The sequence below is a fragment of the Anomaloglossus baeobatrachus genome, chromosome 3 (genome assembly GCF_048569485.1).
Source record: "Anomaloglossus baeobatrachus isolate aAnoBae1 chromosome 3, aAnoBae1.hap1, whole genome shotgun sequence".
Classification (NCBI taxonomy): Eukaryota; Metazoa; Chordata; class Amphibia; order Anura; family Aromobatidae; genus Anomaloglossus; species Anomaloglossus baeobatrachus.
Window position 1 is genome coordinate 621,818,450 of NC_134355.1, and position 25,025 is coordinate 621,843,474.

Below are 25,025 nucleotides of genomic sequence, written 5' to 3' on the forward strand. Positions count from 1 at the left end.
CATAAGTCTGGAAACCATTTGATACAGGTTTTTGTTTAACTAAAAACTGGAATTGATCAAGGAAAAATGTGTACTCCCTAATAAAAAATGTCCCATTCTTTAATCCATTCCAGGCTTTACCTCATAAACACATCACTTTAGCTTTATGACTAGCTGCATGAGGATACATTTCAATGAAAAGGAATCCAGCCAATAATGAGAAGTGGAAAAATTGCACCTTGTACTCTCCGAGAGAAAAATAGGATGTTTAGACTTGTATCAGATACTAGAAGGTGGCCCGATTCTAATGTATCGGGTAGTCTAGAATGTGTATGTAGGTTAGCAGATTGAATAATAAGGTAATGAATGGACTGGATGGGTTAGGTTTAATTTAGTATTCTTATAATTGTTTATTGGTTTTAAAATGACAAACAACAGAAGGAACAGTTTTAATAGATGAGTCTAATGTGTAATGATGTCCATGGCTTGTAATGAAAGAAGGCCATGAACAGTGTAAAGTTAAGGAAAAATATGCTGATGCTGTGATGTGGCCCAATGCTGGTATGTGCCCCCATCGTGGTGCAGCCACCATCCTGACATGTGCCCCCATCCTGCGGGGTAAGGACGCATTCACACTTGCGTTCAGCACAATCTGCCGCTATGTAGAATTGCATAGTCCGTTAACACACTGCGCTATTCTCCATAGACTTGTATTGACGACATACTGTAACGCAAGTGTCTGCGTTGCATCCACTGGACGACGCAGAGTCGTTATTTTGACGCAGTGTCGGGTGGAGGGAACGCTGCATGTAGCTTTTTTTGGGTCGTTAAAATAACGCACATTGACAGAGTCAGTTGGAATCCGCCAATGTGTCTAATGATTGACTATGGTGGCGGAATCCGCCGCTATGCGCTAAGCGGTGGAATTCACTGACAAATGCCGTCACGTTCTACTGAGCATGCTCAGCAGAACGATCTAAATCGTTTAAAATCACTCCTGGTCTCTCCCCCCCCTCTCTCTCATACTCACCGATCACTGGCGCGGCGCTGCACGGCTGTCACAAAGTTTCGGCGGCTTTTCCTCTTTTGAAAATGCCGGCCACTCATTATTCAATCTCGTATTCCCTGCTTCCCCCGCCCACGGGCGTCTGATTGGTTGCAGTCAGACACGCCCCCACGCTGAGTGACAGCTGTCTCACTACAACCAATCACAGCCGCCGGTGGGCGGGCCTATATCGTGCAGTAAAATAAATTTAAAAAACCGACATGCGGTCCCCACCCCCCTCCAATTTTGATACCAACCAAGATAAAGCCACACGGCTGAAGGCTGGTATTCCCAGGAAGGGGAACCCCACGTTATGGGGAGCCCCCCAGCCTAACAATATCAGTCGCCCGGAATTACCGCATCCATTAGATGCAACAGTCCCGGGACTCTACCTGGCTTATCCCGAATTGACCTGGTGCGGTGGCAATCGAGGTAATAAGGAGTTAATGACAGCAGCCCATAGCTGCCACTAAGTCCTAAGTTAATCATGGCAGGTGTCTCCCTGAGATACCTGTAAGTTAAAGAAAATAAACATACACCCGAAAAAATCCTTTATTTGGAATAAAAGAAAAAGACCCTCTTTCACCACTTTATTAAACCCCCAAATACCCCTCCAGGTCCGACAATCCACAGAGGTCCCACGACGCTTTCAGCTATGGTACATGAAGCTGACAGGTGCGGCAGTAGAACATGACCGCTCTATCAGCTCCACACAGCAACTGAAGTGAGCTGCGCGATCAGCTGTCACCTCATTCAGGTGACCCACGGACACAGCTGTGGCCGTGGATCACCTGAGTGACGGCACAGCTCATCATGCAGCTCACTGCGGTCACTCAGGGGATTTGCGGTTACTTCTCTCTCCTCCCGACCGCAAATCTCCTTTTCCCAGCAAAACATTTTAAAAAAAAACGCAAGACGTTTTTACAGGAATCAGTTACTTTATTAGCTCACTATTTGCAACGCATCTGTCACATAACGTACTGATGGATGCCTCACAGCACAAGTGTGAAAGTAGCCTAATGTGTGCGGGGGGGCGGAGTGCGGGGTGGGTGAAGCCGAGCGGGCCCATGGCGCTGAGAACGTCAGTGGTGGGGACTGCATGGCTGGGGGCAGGAGAGTGAGTGTGTTCAGTGTATACATGCGGAGTGCGGGGGGGCCTGTTCAGTTAGGCTCCCTGCACACATAGCCAGGGTAAATATTCGGTAACCTAAGCAAAGCGCTTTGCTTAGTAGCCCGATGTGTACCCTGGTTACATGTGCAGGGAGCCTTAGCTGAGCCGTTGGTCCCAGGCTCTTTAGCGCACGTTTTGTGGTGACAGTTGTCACTGTAATGATGTCATTTTGGAGCAAGACAGACAGAATAAGGCAAATATATATATATGTATGTATATATATATATACGCAGTCATATGAAAAGGTTTGGGCACCCCTACTAATGGTAACCTTTTTTCTTTATAACAATTTGGGATTTTGCAACAGCTATTTCAGTTTCATATATCTAATAACTGGTGGACTGAGTAATATTTCTGGATTGAAATGAGGTTTATTGCACTAACAGAAAATGTGCAATCCGCATTTAAACAAAATTTGACCGGTGCAAAAGTATGGGCACCCTTATCAATTTCTTGATTTGAACACTCCTAACTACTTTTTGCTGACTTACTAAAGCACTAAATTGGTTTTGTAACCTCATTGAGCTTTGAACTTCATAGGCAGGTGTATCCAATCATGAGAAAAGGTATTTAAGGTGGCCACTTGCAAGTTGCTCTATTTGAATCTCCTATGAAGAGTGGCATCATGGGCTCCTCAAAACAACTCTCAAAGGATCTGAAAACAAAGATTATTCAACATAGTTGTTCAGGGGAAGGATACAAAAAGTTGTCTCAGAGATTTGTACTGTCAGTTTCCACTGTGAGGAACATAGTAAGGAAATGGAAGAACACAGGTACAGTTCTTGTTAAGCCCAGAAGTGTCAGGCCAAGAAAAATATCAGAAAGGCAGAGAAGAAGAATGGTGAGAACAGTCAAGGACAATCCACAGACCACCTCCAAAGACCTGCAGCTTCATCTTGCTGCAGATGGTGTCAATGTGCATCGGTCAACAATACAGCGCACGTTGCACAAGGAGAAGCTGTATGGGAGAGTGATGCGAAAGAAGCAGTTTCTGCAAGCACGCCCCACAGAGTCGCCTGAGGTATGCAAAAGCACATTTGGACAAGCCAGTTACATTTTGGAAGAAGGTCCTGTGGACTGATGAAACAAAGATTGAGTTGTTTGGTCATACAAAAAGGCGTTATGCATGGAGGCAAAAAAACACGGCATTCCAAGAAAAGCACTTGCTACCCACAGTAAAATTTGGTGGAGGTTCCATCATGCTTTGGGGCTGTGTGGCCAATGCCGACATCGGGAATCTTGTTAAAGTTGAGGGTCGCATGGATTCAACTCAGTATCAGCAGATTCTTGACAATAATGTGCAAGAATCAGTGACGAAGTCGAAGTTACGCAGGGGATGGATATTTCAGCAAGACAATGATCCAAAACACCGCTCCAAATCTACTCAGGCATTCATGCAGAGGAACTATTACAATGTTCTGGAATGGCCATCCCAGTCCCCAGACCTGAATATCATTGAAAATCTGTGGGATGATTTGAAGCGGGCTGTCCATGCTCGGCGACCATCAAACTTAACTGAACTGGAATTGTTTTGTAAACAGGAATGGTCAAATATACCTTCGTCCAGGATCCAGGAACTCATTAAAAGCTACAGGAAGAGACTAGAGGCTGTTATTTTTGCAAAAGGAGGATCTACAAAATATTAATGTCACTTTTATGTTGAGGTGCCCATACTTTTGCACCAGTCAAATTTTGTTTAACCCCTTAACGACCGCGGGCCGTAAAATTATGTCCTAGCGGTCATAACGTTACTGCCCGCGGTCTCCTGGCAGCAGCATGCTGCGATCGGCGCACATCTCAGCTGATTTTCACAGCTGAGATGTGTGCCTGCTAGGCACGAGCAGAATCGTTATCTGCTCGTGCCGTTTAACCCCTGTAATGGCGCTGTCAATATGTAACAGCACCATTATAAACGCGATCGCGGTAAAGTTTTACTTACCGCCCAATACCGGAAGTCACGTGACATGATCATGTGACTTCCGATGGTTGTCATGGTAGCACAGGGTCATGTGATGACTCCTATGCTAGACATGAACTACTTTCACTTTCGCTTTCCACAGAGGCCAGGGAAGCAGAAAGTGCACGTATCTGCTCTTTACAGCTGTGTAGCTGTGATCAGCAGATAGTGCAGAGCGATCAGATTGCTGATCGCAATAGCCCCCTAGGGGGACTAGTAAAATAAAAAAAAAAAGTAAAAAAAAAAGTTTTAAAAAATTAAAAAAAACCATAAAAGTTCAAATCACCCCCCTTTCGCCCCATTGAAAATAAAAGGGTTAAAAAAATAAAAACTATACACACATTATGTATCGCCGCGTTCAGAAACGCCCAATCTATCAAAATATAAAATCAATTAATCTGATCAGTAAATGGCGTAGCGGCAGAAAAATTCCAAACGCCAAAATGACTTTTTTTGTCGCCACAACTTTTGCGCAAAATGCAATAACAGGCGATCAAAACGTAGCATCTGCGCAAAAATTGTACCATTAAAAACATCAGCTCGAGTCGCAAAAAATAAGCCGTCACTGAGCCTCAGATCCCGAAAAATGAGAATGCTACGGGTCACGGAATATGGCGTAAAACGTGTGCCACTTTTTTCAGACAAACTTCCGAATTTTTTTTAACCCCTTATATAAAAGTAAACCTATACATGTTTGGTGTCTACAAACTCGCACTGACCTGAGGCATCACACCCACACATCAGTTTTATCATACAGTAAACACAGTGAATAAAATATCTCCAAAACAATAGTGCTATATCGCATTTTATTTGCAATTTTTCTGCATTTTGAATTTTTTTGCCATTTTCCAGTACACTCTATGGTAAAACGTATGGTTTCATTGAAAAGTACAGCTCGTTCTTCAAAAAATGAGCCCTCACATGACCATATTGACTGAAAAATAAAAAAGTTACGTCTCTTAGAAAAAGAATGGGGAAAAAAAAAACGGAAAGCGAAAAATCGGCCGGTCGTGAAGGGGTTAAATGCGGATTGCACAGAGGCTGTTATTTTTGCAAAAGGAGGATCTACAAAATATCAATGACACTTTTATGTTGAGGTGCCCATACTTTTGCACCGGTCAAATTTTGTTTAAGGCTATGTGCGCACTAGTGCGTTTTGCCCGCGGATTTGCCGCGGAAATTTCTTGAGAAATGTCTGCAATCTTTGTGCAGACATTTCCCAGCAAATTCTATGGTAAAAAAAAAAAAAGCTGTGCGCACTGGTGCGGATTTTTCTCAAGAAATTTCCTTGAGAAGAATTTCTCGAGAAACTTTCTTGAGAAAATGAACATGTCCATTATTTCCGCAGGTACCCTGCGGATTTCGGCAGTACAGCCTGCAAAAATCCGCAGGGAACCACCCGCGGGCAAATCGCGGCAATTCCGCGGCTAATCCGCGGCAAATCCGCATGCGGATTTGGTGCGGATTTTTTCCGGAGGTCCGGAAATCTTTCACTCCCAGAAGTTTCTCAAGAAATTTTCTTGAGAAACTTCTCATTTCTAGTGCGCACAGAGCCTTAATGCGGATTGCACATTTTCTGTTAGTACAATAAACCTCATTTCAATCCAGAAATATTACTCAGTCCATCAGTTATTAGATATATGAAACTGAAATAGCTGTTGCAAAAACCCAATTTGTTATAAAGAAAAAAGGTTACCATTAATAGGGATGCCCAAACTTTTTCATATGACTGTATATACACATATATACATACATACAGTTAGGTCCAGAAATATTTGGACAGTGACACAAGTTTTGTTATTTTAGCTGTTTACAAAAACATGTTCAGAAATACAATTATATATATAATATGGGCTGAAAGTGCACACTCCCAGCTGCAATATGAGAGTTTTCACATCCAAATCGGAGAAAGGGTTTAGGAATCATAGCTCTGTAATGCATAGCCTCCTCTTTTTCAAGGGACCAAAAGTAATTGGACAAGGGACTCTAAGGGCTGCAATTAACTCTGAAGGCGTCTCCCTCGTTAACCTGTAATCAATGAAGTAGTTAAAAGGTCTGGGGTTGATTACAGGTGTGTGGTTTTGCATTTGGAAGCTGTTGCTGTGACCAGACAACATGCGGTCTAAGGAACTCTCAATTGAGGTGAAGCAGAACATCCTGAGGCTGAAAAAAAAGAAAAAAATCCATCAGAGAGATAGCAGACATGCTTGGAGTAGCAAAATCAACAGTCGGGTACATTCTGAGAAAAAAGGAATTGACTGGTGAGCTTGGGAACTCAAAAAGGCCTGGGCGTCCACGGATGACAACAGTGGTGGATGATCGCCGCATACTTTCTTTGGTGAAGAAGAACCCGTTCACAACATCAACTGATGTCCAGAACACTCTCAGTGAAATAGGTGTATCTGTCTCTAAGTCAACAGTAAAGAGAAGACTCCATGAAAGTAAATACAAAGGGTTCACATCTAGATGCAAACCATTCATCAATTCCAAAAATAGACAGGCCAGAGTTAAATTTGCTGAAAAACACCTCATGAAGCCAGCTCAGTTCTGGAAATGTATTCTATGGACAGATGAGACAAAGATCAACCTGTACCAGAATGATGGGAAGAAAAAAGTTTGGAGAAGAAAGGGAACGGCACATGATCCAAGGCACACTACATCCTCTGTAAAACATGGTGGAGGCAACGTGATGGCATGGACATGCATGGCTTTCAATGGCACTGGGTCACTTGTGTTTATTGATGACATAACAGCAGACAAGAGTAGCCGGATGAATTTTGAAGTGTACCGGGATATACTTTCAGCCCAGATTCAGCCAAATGCCGCAAAGTTGATCGGACGGCGCTTCATAGTACAGATGGACAATGACCCCAAGCATACAGCCAAAGCTACCCAGGAGTTCATGAGTGCAAAAAAGTGGAACATTCTGCAATGGCCAAGTCAATCACCAGATCTTAACCCAATTGAGCATGCATTTCACTTGCTCAAATCCAGACTTAAGACGGAAAGACCCACAAACAAGCAAGACCTGAAGGCTGCGGCTGTAAAGGCCTGGCAAAGCATTAAGAAGGAGGAAACCCAGCGTTTGGTGATGTCCATGGGTTCCAGACTTAAGGCAGTGATTGCCTCCAAAGGATTCACAACAAAATATTGAAAATACAAATATTTTGTTTGGGTTTGGTTTATTTGTCCAATTACTTTTGACCTCCTAAAATGTGGAGTGTTTGTAAAGAAATGTGTACAATTCCTACAATTTCTATCAGATATTTTTGTTCAAACCTTCAAATTAAACGTTACAATCTGCACTTGAATTCTGTTGTAGAGGTTTCATTTCAAATCCAATGTGGTGGCATGCAGAGCCCAACTCGCGAAAATTGTGTCACTGTCCAAATATTTCTGGACCTAACTGTATATATACACACACACACACATATATACATACACACAGTATTTTTTGGACTATAAGACGCACCGGACTATAAGATGCACGCTGGTTTTAGAGGAGGAAAATAAAGTTAAGCAACAAATGTTGACACTGTTAGGCTATGTGCGCACTAGTGCGTTTTACCTGCGGATTTGCCACGGAAATTTCTTGAGAAATGTCTGCAATCTTTGTGCAGACATTTCCCAGCAAATCCTATGTGAAAAAAAATAGCTGTACGCACACTGCGGATTTTTCTCAAGAAATTTCATTGAGAAGAATTTCTTGAGAAAATTTCTTGAGAAAATGAGCATGTCAATTCTTTTCTGCAGGTACCCTACGGATTTCGGCAGTACAGCCTGCAAAATCTGCAGGGAACAACCTGCGGGAAAATCGCGGCTAATCCGCGGCAAATCCGCATGCGGATTTGCCGCGGATTTGGTGAGGATTTTTTCCGGAGGTCCGGAAATCTTCCACTCCCAGAAATTTCTCAAGAAATTTTCTTGAGAAACTTCACAGTTCTAGTGCGCACATAGCCTTATGGGGCGAGGATCTTCTGCTTACACTGTTATGGGGGTAATGTCGCCAAATTCTCTGCTAAAGGTACCCCATCCTGGTAATGATCCTCCTGCCTTGTATAGGTGCCCCATCCTGCTAAATGGCATGTATTCTGGATCACACAACAAAAAAAAACCAAAAACCCGTTTATACTCACCTTTCCTTGCTCTATGCAGCATTGCTTCTCCCAGTCTGTGGCTGAAGCAGCAGAGTGTGGAGCAGTCACTGGTCACTTCCCTGCAGCATCGATGTCCTCCTGTCTGTCGGTCAACTGACCTGCGTGACTAGCGGCGCGCACAGCGCTGACGTTATCGCTGTGCTCACCGCTCTCTACACGGATCAGCTGACCGGCAGATGGGAGGACATCACGAAGCTGCAGGGGAACGGTGAGTATGTATACTGATTCACTGCACCCCGCGCTGATGGTACACAGGGGGGGCACACGTGGTCACAGCGGGGGAAAAAAAAAGTGCGTCTAAGGCCTGTTTCACACGTCAGAGATTCTGGTACGTTTGTGCTTTTTTTTCCTACGTACCAGAATCACTGACATACGCAGACCCATTATAATCAATGGGTCTGCTTACACATCGGTGATTTTTCACTGAACGTGTCTGTGCGGCGTACACGCATGTCCGTGATTGCCGCACGGAGACCTGTCCATTTTTTTCTGGCATCACTGATGTCCCACGGACCACGCAGTGGTGTGATCCGTGAAACACGTGATCCGTGAAACACGTGCATATAAAAAAAAAATTTTTACTCACCCGGCTCCAGCGGCGCTCTCTGCAGCCTGCTCTACCTGCTGCTTCTAAGCCGGCTCATTACCGTCGTGCATATTCATGAATGCACGACACAGCCGACCCGGAAGCAGCTGCTGCGGAGGTCAGCGCCGGCCGGTTGCTGCACCGCGGGAGCGTTCAGCACCAAGGAGAGTGGGAGCGGGCACAGGTGAGTTAATCTCTATGTGCAATCATGGACCACGGAGAATGGAGCCCGGATTGCACATAGACAACCCGCGTGTGCTGCGAATCACGGCACACGCAGGGACATGTGTGTGTTTTACACGTCAGTGAAGAACGTCTGTTTTTCACCGACGTGTGAAATGGGCCTTATGGTCCGAAAAATACGGTATATATATAGATTCACTAAAAGTGTTAAGGATTAAAAGGGGTGGTTCACCCATATTTATTATTTGCTAGATCAATATTATGTTGAGAAACAATGTTTCTCTCAAATCCCATATGTTGGCAATAGTGCCTGTGAGCGGCGCTATTGCAAACCACTGTTCCCCATCGCCTGACACCTGGGCGCCGTGATCTCAGGGATCCGGTGAGGTCATCTCAACTTCCTGCTGACCTGACATCACCGCGGCTGGCTGCAGTCTCCGTGAGTGATTAGCTGTGGGTGGAGTTTCATCGCTCAGCACAGCCCAGTGCGACAGCCCATCAGCTCCCTCCAACCTCACAGCAGAGCAGGAGACACGCTGAGCTGAAGAGCAGTGAAACTCAACCCACAGCCCAGTCACTCAGGAAGACTGGGGCTGGCCGCGGTGAGGTCACATCACCTTCCTAATAATGTGACATCAGGCACTATTGCCAACATAAGGTATTTGAGAGAAACAGTTTAACATATCGATCTAGCAAATAAATATGGCTGAACCACTTCAAGAACTGTCTGGAAAAGTGGAAGCCATCTACAAAGATTGAAAGGTCCACAAAAAGCTCACTGGAAGGAAGTAATGAAAACTAGGTAAGACAGGAAAGTCACACTCTAAAGGTGGTGTCACACACAGCGATGACGACGACGACAACGACGTCGCTGCTACGTCACCATTTTCTGTGACGTTGCAGCGACGACCCGTCGCTGTCGCTGTGTGTGACATCCAGCAACGAGCTGGCCCCTGCTGTGAGGTTGTTGCTCGTTGCTGAATGTCCTGCTTCATTTTTTCGTCGTCGCTCTCCCGCTGTGAAGCACATTGCTGTGTGATAGCGAGAGAGCGACGAAATGAAGCGAGCAGGAGCCGGCATCTGGCAGCTGCGGAAAGCTGTAACCACTGTAAACATCGGGTAACCAAGGAAAGACCTTTCCCTGGTTACCCGATATTTACCTTCGTTACCAGCCTCCGCCGCTCTTGCTGCTAATGCCGGCTCCTGCTCTGTGCACATGTAGCTGCAGTACGCATCGGGTAATTAACCCTATGTGTACTGTAGCTAGGAGAGCAAGGAGCCAGCGCTAAGCAGTGTGCGCGGCTCCCTGCTCTCTGCACATGTAGCGACGTTATGCTGTTATGTGTTTGACAGCTAAGCAGCGATCATAACAGCGACTTACAAGGTCGTGGTTACGTCGCAGAAAATGGTGACGTAACAGCGATGTCGTTGTCGCTGTCACTATGTGTGAACCCAGCTTTAGGCCCTGTGCACACTGGGAAATGACCTCAAGAAAAATCCACACCCTCTGCCAGAATTCTGCACAAAAAAACCCCCCAAAAAACCTGCACCCAAATTTTTGCTGCAGTTTTTCCCGTGGGTTGGTCCCTGCGTTCTCTAACCAATTCCTAGTGGGGGGGGGGGGGGGGAAGGGGGGGGGGGGAGGTACCTGCAGAAAAGTAATGACATGCTACTCTTTTGCTGCAGAAATTCTGTAGGAAGTAAAAAAACAAAAACAAAAAGTGCACACAGCATTTTGCAGATTTTTGTAGGACTGCAGAAAGGTTATGAACAAAAACTGCACCTTTTCTGCAGAGGAGAAAAAAAAAAATGCAGCGTGTGCACAGGGCCTAATACAGGGGTCTCAAACTCGGCTGGGTGTATGGGCCGCACAGAGGAAAAAAAAATAATTTGGGGGGGCCGCATTCTTTGCAGGACAAAGTGACATTTTTATTGGTACCATATATATTTTTTTTATTTTATACACCTTGGGATCACTGATTTTGAACATTTTCACTTGTTCATTATAGCAAACGTGCACACTCTGTTTAATTTTTTTTTTTACATTTTATCCCTTTCTTGTAACTAATAGTTTAAAGGGGGATTTACACGCTACGATATCGTTAATGTTTTATCGTCGGGATCCTGTTAGTGATGCACATCCGGCGTCATTAACAATATCGCAGCGTGTGACACTTACCAGCGACCTTAAGAGACCTCAAAAATGGTGAAAATCGTTCACCATGGAGAGGTCGTCCCAAAAACAAAAATCGGTAATGGTTGATTATCGATGTTGTTCATCGTTCCTGCGGCAGCACACATCGCTGGGTGCGACACCGCAGGAGCGAGGAACGTCTCCTTACCTGCCGCCACCAATGCGGGAGGAAGTAGGTGGGCGGGATGTTATGTCCCGCTCATCTCCGCCCCTCTGCTTTGATTGGCCGGCTGATTAGGGACGTCGCTGTGATGCCGAACGTCCCTCCCCCTTGAGGGAGGGATTGTTCAGCAGTCACAGCGACGACACCAACCAGGTAAGTGCGTGTGACGCTGCTGTAGCGATATTTGCTGCGGCAGCAATCACACGATATCGCACACACGACAGGGGCGGGTGCTTACATGCTCGATATCGCTAGTGATATCGTAGCGTGTAAAGCCTGCTTCACAATTAGCACTATATAGAAATTTTGACCAACATCTTTTAGTAATGTTCCCCATATTGTTGTAACGTACCCATCCTTGTCCCCTTGTAAGTATTGTACCCCATCCTAGTCCCCATCCCACAGTAATGTGTTCATCCTTGTCCCCATCCAATAGTAATGTTCCCCATCCTTGTCCCCTTGAAGCAATGTCCCCATCCTGTAGTACTGTCCCCATTCTATAGTAATGTGCCCATCCTTTAGTAATGTGCCAACCTTGTCCCCACCTTGTCCCCACCCTATAGTAATGTCCCCAGCATTATCCCTATTCTATAGTAATGTTTCCCATCCTTGTCCCCTTGTAGTAATGTCCCTATCCTACAGTAATGTGCCCACCTTGTCCCCATCCTATAGTACTGTGCCCATCCTAGTCCCTATCCTATAGTAATGTGCCCATCGTATAGTAATGTCCCAATCCTATAATAATGTCCCCAGCCTTATCTCCATCTCATAGTAATGTGCGCACTTTGTCCCCATCCTGTAGTAATGGGTCAGCAGCTCCCCTCACCTTCCAGACGCCGGAGTGAAGCTGAGGGGAGTGGTCTGCGGCCCCAGATCCACAGTAATTGGAAAGATTGGTCACAAGGCCGGTCTCTCTAATCAGAGCTGAGGGCGGGTGAAACAGGTCATCCAGCTCCAGCCAATGATCAGGCCTACAGCTGCACTGATCTTGGCTGGATTTCAATGTTTCAGCGATTTTCAATGGCTGAAACATTAGTGGCTGTGATTGGCTGACGAACGCCACTCAGCCAATCACAGCCCCTGTAGGTCCGGGGAGGAGACACCACCCCTCCTGAGGTCCCCTCCTCCCCGAAACTAAGGTATTTGTAGCAATCAGCCACCGGGGTTGTGATTTCACCATGACGTACTGGGTACTTCATGGGTCCTTAAGTACCAAGGAACCATAACGTACCCAGGACGTCATAGGTTGCTAAGGGGTTACCGTCCAAAACACACACACACACACACACACACCTGTCCCGCGCTCCCTCATCTCTGCTTCGTGCAGCCCCCAGACCCGTGCCCGTTCACTATCGCTGCAGGTGCAGTGTCACTGTCAGTGATATGTGAGATTGTATTGCCGGCGTGAGCGCAGCGCCGGCAACACATTCATCTAACAAAGTGCAGCCCCTGCCGCGATAGTGAACAGGGGCACAGGACTGTGGGCCGCACGAACTACCCTGAGGGGCCGCATGCGGCCCGCGTGTTTGAGACCCCTGGCCTAATATATGGAAAGTTCTCATTGCACCACTACAGCTGCACACTTGTGCATTGCACAGGTCTTCACAGATTGACTATTGCATTTAGAGTCAACTGATTAAAAGTTTTGAGAGTGGATCATATTTTACCCTACAGACTGGTATTAGTGGAAAAATGTTTTATTACCCATCTCTCTTTACATTGATATGGGGTGAGTCCCCATCCCTTACCCAAGCAAAAGAAACTCCAGTGCTGTATTTCCCCATTTTAGGATAGTTGTGTAGCTAAGGCTGCTTTCACACATCCGGTTTTTGCTGTGCAGCACAATCTGGCTCTTTGCAGAAAAAACCCAACTTTTTTGCCGTTGGTTTTTTTTCCCGAATATAGACATTAGTGCCGGATTGTGCCGCATGGCCTTGCGTTCGGTCCGGTTTTTGCCGGATGCAGCATATTTAGCCCATGCAGCGGCCGGAAGGTTGCCTGGCACGTTTGTGTGGAAAAAAAAACAAAAAAAACCCACTGCATTGTGCCGCATCCGACCGATCTGGTGCTTTCCAATGCATGCGGCAACAACATCTGTTTTTTTTTTGCACTGCGTACGCTCAGTAGCATGCCGCAACTGGCAAAAACCGGACGGGCCGCATGTAAAAACTTATGCAATGGATGCGGCAAAACTGCATAGTTTGCATAAGTTTTAGAGCTGGATTTAGTCGCACTGCTAAAACCGGATGTGTAAAAGCAGCCTAAAAAAAAAAAGAGTTAAGATTACTTTTATACTCAAGCAGCTCAAAACCACTTCATCTGACTTGGCTGTAAACCTAAGTGTTACTATCTGTGGACCTGCTCTTCATAGCAGTTTGCAAGATGTAGTGCAAACGCACCAAGCTGGCAGACAGCCACATGGGGCTCCCAAGCCACAGGTTTGTGACCTCTGCTCTACAGTGTTTGATAATGGTCCTTTGTTTAGAGGGACACTGAAGCTGCATCCCACACTGAAGGCTGAGCTTTCATTGAGTACCCAATTTATTTTAACCAGTAGGAGTGGTTACTCTATTGCAGAAACCAACCTAGTGTCTCAATGACAGATTAGCACAGCTTTTATGAAAAAAAGCGCCACCATGGACCAATGAACCATATTTATGGATGGCAACATTTTAATTGCTTATTCAGAGTCAATGTTCTGTCTTCTGGCTTGAGAATGCTGCACCTTTATTCCATGTCATAATAGGGTTTACATGTTAGGATTTGAGACTGTTGTAAAAATTACATGAGCTCAGATTTAATCTTTAAATATTTTTATTTGTAAAATGGTTTAAAGAAGAGGACAGTCTGCCAATACACAAGCTAAAAATGCTTGGTGGACAGCAATGTCTCTAATACAACTGAAAAAATAAAAAGAAACAAGTTTCCATAGGAACACAGATAATTGTGACCCCATCTCATAGTCATCCATTTTGTTGCATTAATGCTGAACGCTAACTCTACAAAACAAAAAAAAAAAAGTTAAGTTATGGTCCCAAATCACTACAGCTACATATAGTGACTACATCTACCTACAACAGTTAAATAAAAACTCTATACATTGACGCTTGCTGAAGTACAGGCTGCGGTACTCAGCTCTTTCCCACTCTCCCAGGCACAGGACACGTGAAGAGCGCTCGACTCCGGCACCTCATGAATAATACCATGTTCTTTGATATCGTGCATCAATTGCCTAAAGAGGTACAGAAAAAAAAAGAAAAATTAGTTACTACCAGCAGCAAAGTGATCTTAGGCCAGATAAAGGGAAAGTTCTGTGCTTTTGCAGCAGATTTGCAGACATAACTTTGCCACAAACTATAGTCCATGATCTAGCAGCAGTTCTTACCAGTACGGCCTTGACATCACGTAGAAGAGCGATGGTCTCTGGAATCCATTGAATGTTGAAGATGCCGCTACGGTGTAAGCGCCCATGTTCTCAAACAGCATCCAGTCTCCAACCTGCAGCTCTGGTAGGTCAAATCGCTCAACGATACGATCCAGGCCATCACATGTTGGTCCCCAAATGCTGCTAGAGTAGTATTTTTCATCCATTTTAGGCTTCTGTAATGACAGATGTGTTTTAAGGCCACGGTCTTAAAATGCAGATAAAGCTCACCTTGGCAAGCTCCCAATAGGAAAAGTAGCTAACGTGACAAACTACATTAAATAGCATGGCATTACCCTACCTTAAATTGCTGAACTTTAATCCAGCCAGAGATTACACCAGTAAATCCCTTTTGTGGGATACACCCATTTAATAAGGTAGTCTAGTCATGTTTATCTGCTCTTTTAATACATGTTCTGAATCAGACTAATGTCTGAGCAACCAATGTAGTCACAAGTGTTGTGATTCTGCATGGTTAAAGAGAACCCATTATGAAGATTTTATACCTCATACTAATGGCTTGTGTACAGGCCCTTACATGCCAAATTCACAAAGCCTTATGCACATGATCAGCAAGTGCTTTGGGGTGGTATATTGCACTTTCATCTCTCCTGCAATGCCTATTACTCCCCCATGTCCTGCATCTGACTACTGACTTGTCTGAGTGACCAATCTACACACACGAAGATCAATACACTTTAATCTCTAAAGTGCCACCTAAGCCTATAGGATGTATCTGGTATTACAGCATTACCTTCTGTAACATAGGCTTGACATGAGCATGGTCATACAAGATGCAGTTGAAAGATCCGTAGACTCCATCATTGACATAATACATGAGCGTTTTGTCACAGCTGGAGTCATCTTCATCTGAAATGTATAAAAGGTTGTTAGATCAAAGTGTTTTTTGGTTTTGTTTTTATAGATCTGCAAAGAAACCCGCACACATACCATCAGATCCACTCTGTTCAGTCACCATAACCTTCTTTGCAATGATATTGACAGCAAGAGTGAAGGCCGATGCCACGTAGTATCTTCCTGGTTCTGCAATGATTTGCACTTTGGAATCCACTGGGAAGTATTTGTCTAGAGCAGGGTTTATTACAGAGGTCACCTAAAAAGGAAATTAGACGCAGTCACAACCAAGACCAAAGCCACTGAATAGCATGTTACATTTGACCTCTATTATGTATATGGAGGAGCATAGTCCAAGCAAAAACTCTGCAGTGACATAACCTTACCTCCTCAAACTTAAGCTTGGCATCTTCAGATCCAGGAAATCCTCCACCAATGTCAAGCAAGTGCATATTGAAACCAAGCTCTTCTCCCATATCAAAGACGCACCGGGCATCAGAAACAGCTTGAACAAATGTCTGAGGGTCAGTGCACCCACTGCCAACATGGAAGCTAGTTTGGATAAAGAGCAGAATATTAGGTTACAACCATTAAAATACAAGTGTACGAGTATAAACCAAGCCAGCAGCAGGTTATTCTGTTTCAGATTACAGCCTTACCTTACTCCAATGATCTCCACATTGAGCTCCTTTGCGCGTTCCAGAAGAATCCGGGACGTTTTCAGAGTGGCCCCAAACTTTACACTCAGTCGACACACTGCTTTGGAGTCATCCGTGGCTATCCGCAGAACAAGTCTAAAAGAAAATTAAAAACTTATAACAAACAGCGCTGTGGCCTATAAGAAGTGTTCAAGTCTGTTTTATCTGGCCACACAATTACCCTGGCATCAGAGATGGGGGACGCTGGACTAATAGTGTTTCAGGCAGATACTACAAGTTGTTCTTTAGTCATTACAAAACTCACTTGGCATTGGGATGGTTTCTTGCCACTTTCATCAGTTCCACTTCACTGTCAAAGGTCATTTTCTCCACACCGCTGCTAGCCGCATACTTGATCTGAGAAACTTGTTTGCAGGGGTTGGCGTAGATAATTCTCTCAGGCGGAACACCAATACTTTGGACGAGTTGTATTTCAGTCTGATTAAAAAAAAACAAAACAAAAAATAAAAAAAAAAAAAATATAAGAAAATCCTGTTAGTAATTTGTACAAATCGAGGGGAAGTTTAGCAGTACAAATTCCACTCTACCAAACTGTTTAACCCAAAAGTAGTAAAGCTCCCCCAGTCATTTGATCCCTAGCTATTAGCAATGACATGACTGCTACAGTTAACAGACTTGGGTTGAGTCTAAAATATTACTCCTTGTGACATTTTAGACATGTTTGTACGGAGTTACACAGCCTTAAAGGGGTAACCCAGCCACGTTAGGTGTGATCATGGATCAATACATCTACAGATAACTGCTGCCTAACATACAAGCTGCAGGTATGCACCTGACCACATACCAACTCCCTCATTCACCTGCTGATGGGACTTGAGAAGGATTTATTCTTAAGTTACTGCAAGCTAGTACATCTTACCTTGCTGGCACAGTCAAATCCAGCCCCCAATATGGACAGAGTCTTCACAATGGCCTTGCCATCATTGCATTTAACAGCATAAAATGGAGTTACACGAGGGAGTGCTTTAAACCACCGAACATGCTTCTTCACAATATCGCCGAGATCAGCCACATAAAATGCATCCTTGTCATCCTAAAACAAAAAAGGGTCAGCTGTACAGAACTTACTGAATGGCAAAACCACCCGCACTTGCTGAACCACCTTAGACTTACGGATAGCGACACTTCGTTGATCTTCTGCTCCAGGACATCACGAGCACTGAAGCCTTCCTCGAGGAAGCTAAAGTCAAAGTCTTCGTTGCTGAAGCTGTTCATTGTCTCAACTATATAAAATTCACAAGACGAGAATGCAACAAACTAAAAGGAAAAAAAAAAAAACTGGTTACAGACACAATCACAACAGTAGGGAGGAAAAGAACAGATTCTATTCACTTACATGGACAAGTTAGAGATGGGGGTTTATTACAAAGAGGGACTCAGCTTTGCACCCAAGGAGGCTCTCCAGTGAAATAGAAGCCCGGTAAGTATAAAACAAGCCCTACGCTCTCAAAGGAGCCGTTCTTTACTGCTGTGCTGCTGGCGTTCTACAGGAGGAAGGAAAAAAAAAAAAAAGAGTCATTAGTCATCACATCTCGTTACATAGTAGTCAGTTACAATCAATAGGGAGGAAAAAAAAATAAAAAAAAATTTGAAACCAGATCCAATGCGTCATGCACCCAGCCCATTTCATGAATGGCCGAGACGCTCCATCCGCCTGCACAGAAATCGCCTCGTGTCACCAGCCGGCAGGGAGGGCGCTCGGCTGCCCAATCAGCGCCCATGCCGGCTCCTGTCTTAATCAATGCCACCCGCTGCACACGGCAACTGACAGCATGGCATAGGCTACCAGAAAAAAACCCAGATCACCCAACTTCTACAGATATGCAATAAAGATCTTAAAGAGGTTGCCCAGAAATAGAAAAAAAATATGGCTGCTTTCTTTCCATGGCTGACAGCTCCATTAATTTCACCAGGGCAGAATTGTAAGCCAGGAACCACACATGGTCAAAAGGGTAGCTTATGTGAGAAACATCTTCATTTTTAGCTTAACCCCTCAAAATTCACATTTTACAGATATACAGCATAGTCCATTAATCCCCATTTAAGCCCAATATGCCATATACTGACCACTATGCTCATGACTTTGCTGACCCTATGCAACAGAAAAAGAGTCCTTGGGTATGATCTAGTAAAAAGTCGTGATAGTCACGATACGTCACCCATCCCCCACCTCACTCATACAGCCACGTGTGCTGCCCCTTCTTTCCATTAGAATCTTCTTAAATATAAACTACGGAACGCAAAAAAGGACAAAAGTGCTCAAATCACGCACCGCACATTTCTTCCCCGGTCACGCTCAGTAAATTATACCCCGCCACCACCCACCGGACCGTTAGGAGCCCGACCGCACATAGAAAACTTACCTTAAAAAGCATTTACGAAATCTGTACCCATCGAGGCACCAAATGCCCAGAAGAGAAGAAATATGGCCACACGGAGAACCGACAAAAAAATATAAAAAGTAACTGTACGGTCCCCTCACACACGTGTGCGCAGCTCCTCACCCGCCTCGAACCTGACACTGACTGAAATGATAAAGCTGGCGCTCGCTGCCTTTTATAGACAGGGCCTGCGTTGTCAGGGCGACGCGCCAGCTCAAACCAGCGCTGATCGGTTTACTCCGGGAGTCAGTCCGGGCGCGCAGCCACTGTCTATTGTGACGTCGGCGTCCGGCCGTGGCCGAAGGGATGAAGGCGAGAGATTTGTGTATAGAGCAAACGTGTGGTGAAAGTGTGTGCAGAATGGACGGGCAGCATCATATAGATAAATAGGTGGTGTAAAGTGAGGTAAATTATCAGTATATATAGTATATGAGGTAAATTATCAGTATATATATATAGTGTATGAGGTAAATTATCAGTATATATAGTGTATGAGGTAAACTATCAGTATATATAGTATATGAGGTAAATTATCAGTATATATAGTATATGAGGTAAACTATCAGTATATATAGTATATGAGGTAAATTATCAGTATATATAGTATATGAGGTAAATTATCAGTATATATAGTATATGAGGTAAATTATCAGTATATATAGTATATGAGGTAAATTATCAGTATATATAGTATATGAGGTAAATTATCAGTATATATAATGTATGAGGTAAATTATCAGTATATATAGTGTGTATGAGGTAAATTATCAGTATATATAGTGTATGAGGTAAATTATCAGTATATATAGTGTATGAGGTAAATTATCAGTATATATAGTGTATGAGGTAAATTATCAGTATATATAGTGTATGAGGTAAATTATCAGTATATATAGTATATGAGGTAAATTATCAGTATATATAGTGTATGAGGTAAATTATCAGTATATATAGTGTATGAGGTAAATTATCAGTATATATAGTATATGAGGTAAATTATCAGTATATATAGTGTATGAGGTAAATTATCAGTATATATAGTGTATGAGGTAAATTATCAGTGTATATAGTGTATGAGGTAAATTATCAGTATATATAGTGTATGAGGTAAATTATCAGTATATATAGTGTATGAGGTAAATTATCAGTGTATATAGTATATGAGGTAAATTATCAGTATATATAGTGTATGAGGTAAATTATCAGTATATATAGTATATGAGGTAAATTATCAGTATATATAGTGTATGAGGTAAATTATCAGTGTATATAGTGTATGAGGTAAATTATCAGTGTATATAGTATATGAGGTAAATTATCAGTATATATAGTGTATGAGGTAAATTATCAGTATATACAGTGGTGTAAATTATCAGTATATATAATATGAGGTCAGTTATAAGTATATACATATATATAGTGAGGTAAATTATATATAATATAGTGAGGTAAATTATCAATATATTAGTATATGAGGTAAATTATCTATATATAGTATAGTGAGGTAAATTATCAGTATACACAGTGATGTAAATTATCAGTATATATAATATATGAGGTCAATTATAAGTGTATATAGCACACTGAAGTAAATAAGTAAACATAGTATAGTGAGGTAAATTATCAGTATATACAGTAGAGTGAGGTACATTATCAGTATACATAGTATATAAGGTAAATTACAAGTATATATAGTATAGTGAGGTAAATTACCATAGTATATGAGGTAAAATATAAGTATATATATAGTATAGTGAGGTCAATTATTATATATAATATATAAGCATACCTCCCAACATTTAAAGATGAGTAAGAGGGACGAATTTTAGGACACGCCCCTAACCACACCCATTTTGCAATCTGTCACGCCCACATCCAATCCTTTTCAGCACTGCTGATAACATTGTTTAAGGCCCCCTTCACACGTCCGTAAAAATCACGCACGTGTTTCACGGACGTGTCAAAAGTGCGTTTTCCCCTCCGTGTGCCGTGTTTATGGCACTATGTGTGTTCTCCGTGTGTTATTCGTGATAACACACGGAGAACGGAACTTTCTGCTCACCTGTCCCTGGCGTCGCTGTCTGTGGTGCTGATCTTCGGTCTCCAGCCCTGCCGGCCGCAGTGAAGTGAATATTAAATGAGCGGTGGTCGGCAGCAATTGACAGCAGCGGCGGAGACAGGAGGGCTGGAGAAAGTGAGTAAAGATTTTTTTCTTTTTTTCTCTGACACGTGTGTTTCTGCGGCGCGTGTCACACGGGACCGCATCCACACTACATCCGTGTGGTACGAGTGCGGGCCATGTGACACCCATGCTGCCGGAGAAAAACGGACATGCATCCATGTGGAGCACACGGACACACGTCTGCTCCACACGGAGGCACGGGCCAATGGCTGCACACGTGCGTGCACATAAACCCATTGATTTTAATGGGTTTACGTGTGCCCGTGTCTCCGGTACATGCGGGCACGGACCTAGCACGTACCGGAAACACGTGCGTGTGAAGGGGGCCTAAGGCTGCGTGCCCACAAATCAGTGTTTGCAGAATTTTGGATGAATCGTGTTTTTGCTGTGTCCAAAACGCTGAGTTGTACAGTACAAGCACAGTGGAGGGATTTCTAGAAATCCCGTGCCCACTGTGCTTGTTTTTTCTGCAGCAAATACTGACCTGCAGAGCGTCTTTCCAGACCGCAGCATATCAATTGTTTGCTGCACTTGCATGCGTCCTCCGCAGGGAGAACACAGCAGGAGACCGCAGCGCACTGAACCCTGATCGTGGGCACAGGCAGCTGCGTTCTCCTACAGAGGAGACTTGCAGCCCCGCAGGTCAGGACCCGCTGCCTCCAGGAAACAGCGAGTCCTGATCATGGGCACAGGCAGCTGCGTTCTCCTGCGGAGGAGACGTGCAGCCCCGCAGGTCCGGACCCGCTGCCTCCAGGAAACAGCGAGTCCTGATCATGGGCACAGGCAGCTGTGGTCTCCTGCGGAGGAGACGTGCAGCCCCGCATGTCAGGACACAGTGAGTCCTGATTGTGGGTACAGGCATACGCACATATACGGTACATATTTGAAGACAAATTCCCTAAAATACATATAAACAGACAAATCTATACACAGTCATCTGCACTGACATACATAGATATATACATCATACATATACACACATTGCAGGTAATAATATGGGGAAGCCGGCAGCAGCCTCACTCACCTACCCCGCTTGTCTCTGTCCAGCTCCTCCTCGGCATGTGATCACTTGGCATCACTTTAACAGACCTAGCCACGCACAGTACACACTGACACCGCTGTGGGAGGATGGGGGTTTTATATACTCATATATACACATATACACTGTATATATACAGTATATATCACAGGAGGGGCTGGGGGTTATAGTATATACATCACAGGAGGGGCTGAGGGCTACAGCATATACATCACAGGAGGGGCTGGGGCTACAGTATATACAGCACAGGAGGGGCTGGGGGCTACAGTATATACAGCACAGGAGGGGCTGGGAGCTACAGTATATACAGCACAGAAGGGGCTGGGGGCTACAGTATATACAGCACAGGCGGGGCTGGGGTTATAGTATATACATCACAGGAGGGTCTTGGGGCATAGACAGTACTTGAGGGGGCATACATATTAGGCCTGTTTCAGATGTCAGTGATTCTGGTATGTATGTGCTAGTTTTTATACGTAGCAGAATCACTGACCTATGCAGACCCATTATAATCAATGGGTCTGCACACACATCAGTGATTTTTCACTGACCGTGTCTCCGTGCGGCGTACATGCGTATCCGTGATTGCCGCACAGAAACATGTCCGTTTTTTTCTGGCATCACTGATGTCTCACGGACCACACTATGGTGTGATCCATGAAACACATACCAGAAAAACACGGACATTTAAAATAAAAAGCTTTTTCAACTCACTTTCTCCAGCGATGCTGAGTTCGGCAGCTGCTCTCTGCCTGGTTCATTATGGCATGCATATTCATTTATGCAGCCAGAGCCAACCCAGAAGTAGCTGCAGAGGTGAGAGAGCGGTGGCTGGATGCTGAATCGCGGGACTCTTCAGCACCACGGAGAGCAGGTGCGGGGACAGGTGAGTATATGTCCATGTGCAATCACGGAGTACGGATCACGGATTGCACATGGATAACCACTATGTGCCGTGAATCACGGAGTGTGAAGGGATATATGCATGTTTAACACGTCAGTGAAGAACGTCTGTGTTTTTCACTGAGGGGCATACACGTTACTAAGGGGTATACACATTACTGGGGGAAATACACTTTACTGTGGGGCATACAAATTACTGGTAGCATAGATATTACTACGGGGCATATAGCTCTGGTGTTGGGGCTTATACAGCTCTGGGGGCACATACAGCTCCGATGGGGGGGCTGGGGGCATACAGATCTGGTGGGAGGGGGCTGGGGGCATACAGATCTGGTGAGGGGGGGTGGCTGGAGGCATATAGGTCTGGTGAGGAGAGGGCTGGGGCATACAGATCTGGTGAGGGGGGGCTGGGGGATACAGATCTGGTGGGAGGGGGCTGGAGGCATACAGAGCTGGGGGTATATAGATCTGGTGGGGGGCTGGGGGGCATACAAATCTGGTGTGGGGGCTGGGGGGCATACAATCTGGTGTGGGGGCATACAAATCTGGTGAGGGGGCCATACAGATCTGGTGAGGGGGTGACTGGAGACATATAGCTCTGGTGAGGAAAGGGCAGGGGCATACACTTCTGGGTAGGTGAGGGATCACATACAGCATTCCTTGGTGCTGCAACTCCTTTCCCTCCAGTCTCTTCATCTTTGAACAGAGCTCAGCATGTTGCGTGGTAGCTCCGCCCACAGATGCACTTCCGTACACAAGCAGCCCAGCAGTGAGCAGTGCACTGGACTGCAGGTGCCGGATTTAAAGCGCCGGCAGCCAGGAAAGTGCTGCTGCCGCCGACCCATAACAGCGGCAGCACACAGAGCCAGAGTAGTGAAGTAGCACTCGGTTCTGCTCATATGGATAGGAGGGGGAGAAAGTCAGACGGGGAGAGAGCGGGTGGGCGGAGCCACGGGACACATGGCTTACAATCGTGACACTGGGACACCCGCTCAAATCCGGTACAGTCCTGCTTTAATCCCGGACGGTTGGAAGGTATGTATAAGGTCAATTATAAGTGTATATATAGCACACTGAAATAAAGAAGTATATATAGTACAGTGAAGTAAATGAACAGTATATATAGTATATGAGGTAAATTATAAGTGTGTATATATAGTATAGTCAGGTAAATTGCAAGTATATGTAGTACACTGAGGTAAATTATAAGTATATATAGTATAGTGAAGTAAATGATCAGTATATATAGTATATGAGGTAAATTATCTGTATATATAGTATATGAGGTAAATTATAAGTATATATAGTATAGTCAGGTTAATTACAAGTATATAGAGATTTGCCGTGACGTTTGCAGGGGTGGCTCTAAAAATTGATCAATTATTTGCTAAAAATCTCATTTTTTTTTATTATAGTACAGTTGGAATAAATCTGTGAATTTTCACTTTTTATATGATGCATGCCAATTTCAGATCGTGCTGGCTCCTTTTTCTCTGTTATGACTGTAGTTATGCTACAATTTCTGGTGACTGACCATCACCATACCATGCACGCCTGATTTTGGTTTGCAATGTATTCCTCCTGTTGGTGGCTGTTCAGATTCAGTTACCTCACCCCTTTCCTCAGGCAATGCTAATTAAGCACCATTCTTGGATCTGGTCCGCCTTTATCAATGGTTGCTGTTTGGCACTGGGAGGGTCAGTTCTGATATAGTCCTGGTATGTGTAGAGCTTGCTCCACATGCTGGGACCTGGGCTGGTCTCTATCCACAATTGCCTTTTTTGCAACATGGAAGCGGCTATATACAGGTTGCAGGTATGTGTGCTCCATTATGGTTCTGCTTTTAACTTTATCTAGGAGGCCGCATGGCACATGAAATACAGAATATAGAGTAGGACCCCCCTATTGAGATTTGCCGTGACGTTGGCAGGGGTGGCTCAAAAAATTGATCAATTATTTGCTAAAAATCTCATTTTTTTTTATTATAGTACAGTTGGAATAAATCTGTTAATTTTCACTTTTTATATGATGCATGCCAATTTCAGATCGTGCTAGCTCCTTTTTCTCTGTTATAATTACAAGTATAT

General features: G+C 44.3%; 1 protein-coding gene across 1 annotated transcript; it reads right to left on the minus strand.

Annotated features, from left to right (window-relative positions):
• Window positions 1-14,231: 14,231 nt before the first annotated feature.
• Window positions 14,232-18,971, minus strand: ODC1 (ornithine decarboxylase 1). The gene is made up of 11 exons (XM_075341109.1): window positions 18,797-18,971; window positions 17,770-17,917; window positions 17,547-17,690; window positions 17,293-17,466; window positions 16,678-16,850; window positions 16,374-16,508; window positions 16,101-16,266; window positions 15,811-15,973; window positions 15,614-15,729; window positions 14,821-15,035; window positions 14,232-14,667 (listed from the first exon to the last, which is right to left on the minus strand). The coding sequence occupies exons 3-11, from the start codon at window positions 17,646-17,648 to the stop codon at window positions 14,529-14,531; spliced, it is 1,383 nt and encodes a 460-aa protein (XP_075197224.1). The 5' UTR covers window positions 17,649-17,690; window positions 17,770-17,917; window positions 18,797-18,971; the 3' UTR covers window positions 14,232-14,528.
• Between the last annotated feature and the right edge of the window lie 6,054 nt (window positions 18,972-25,025).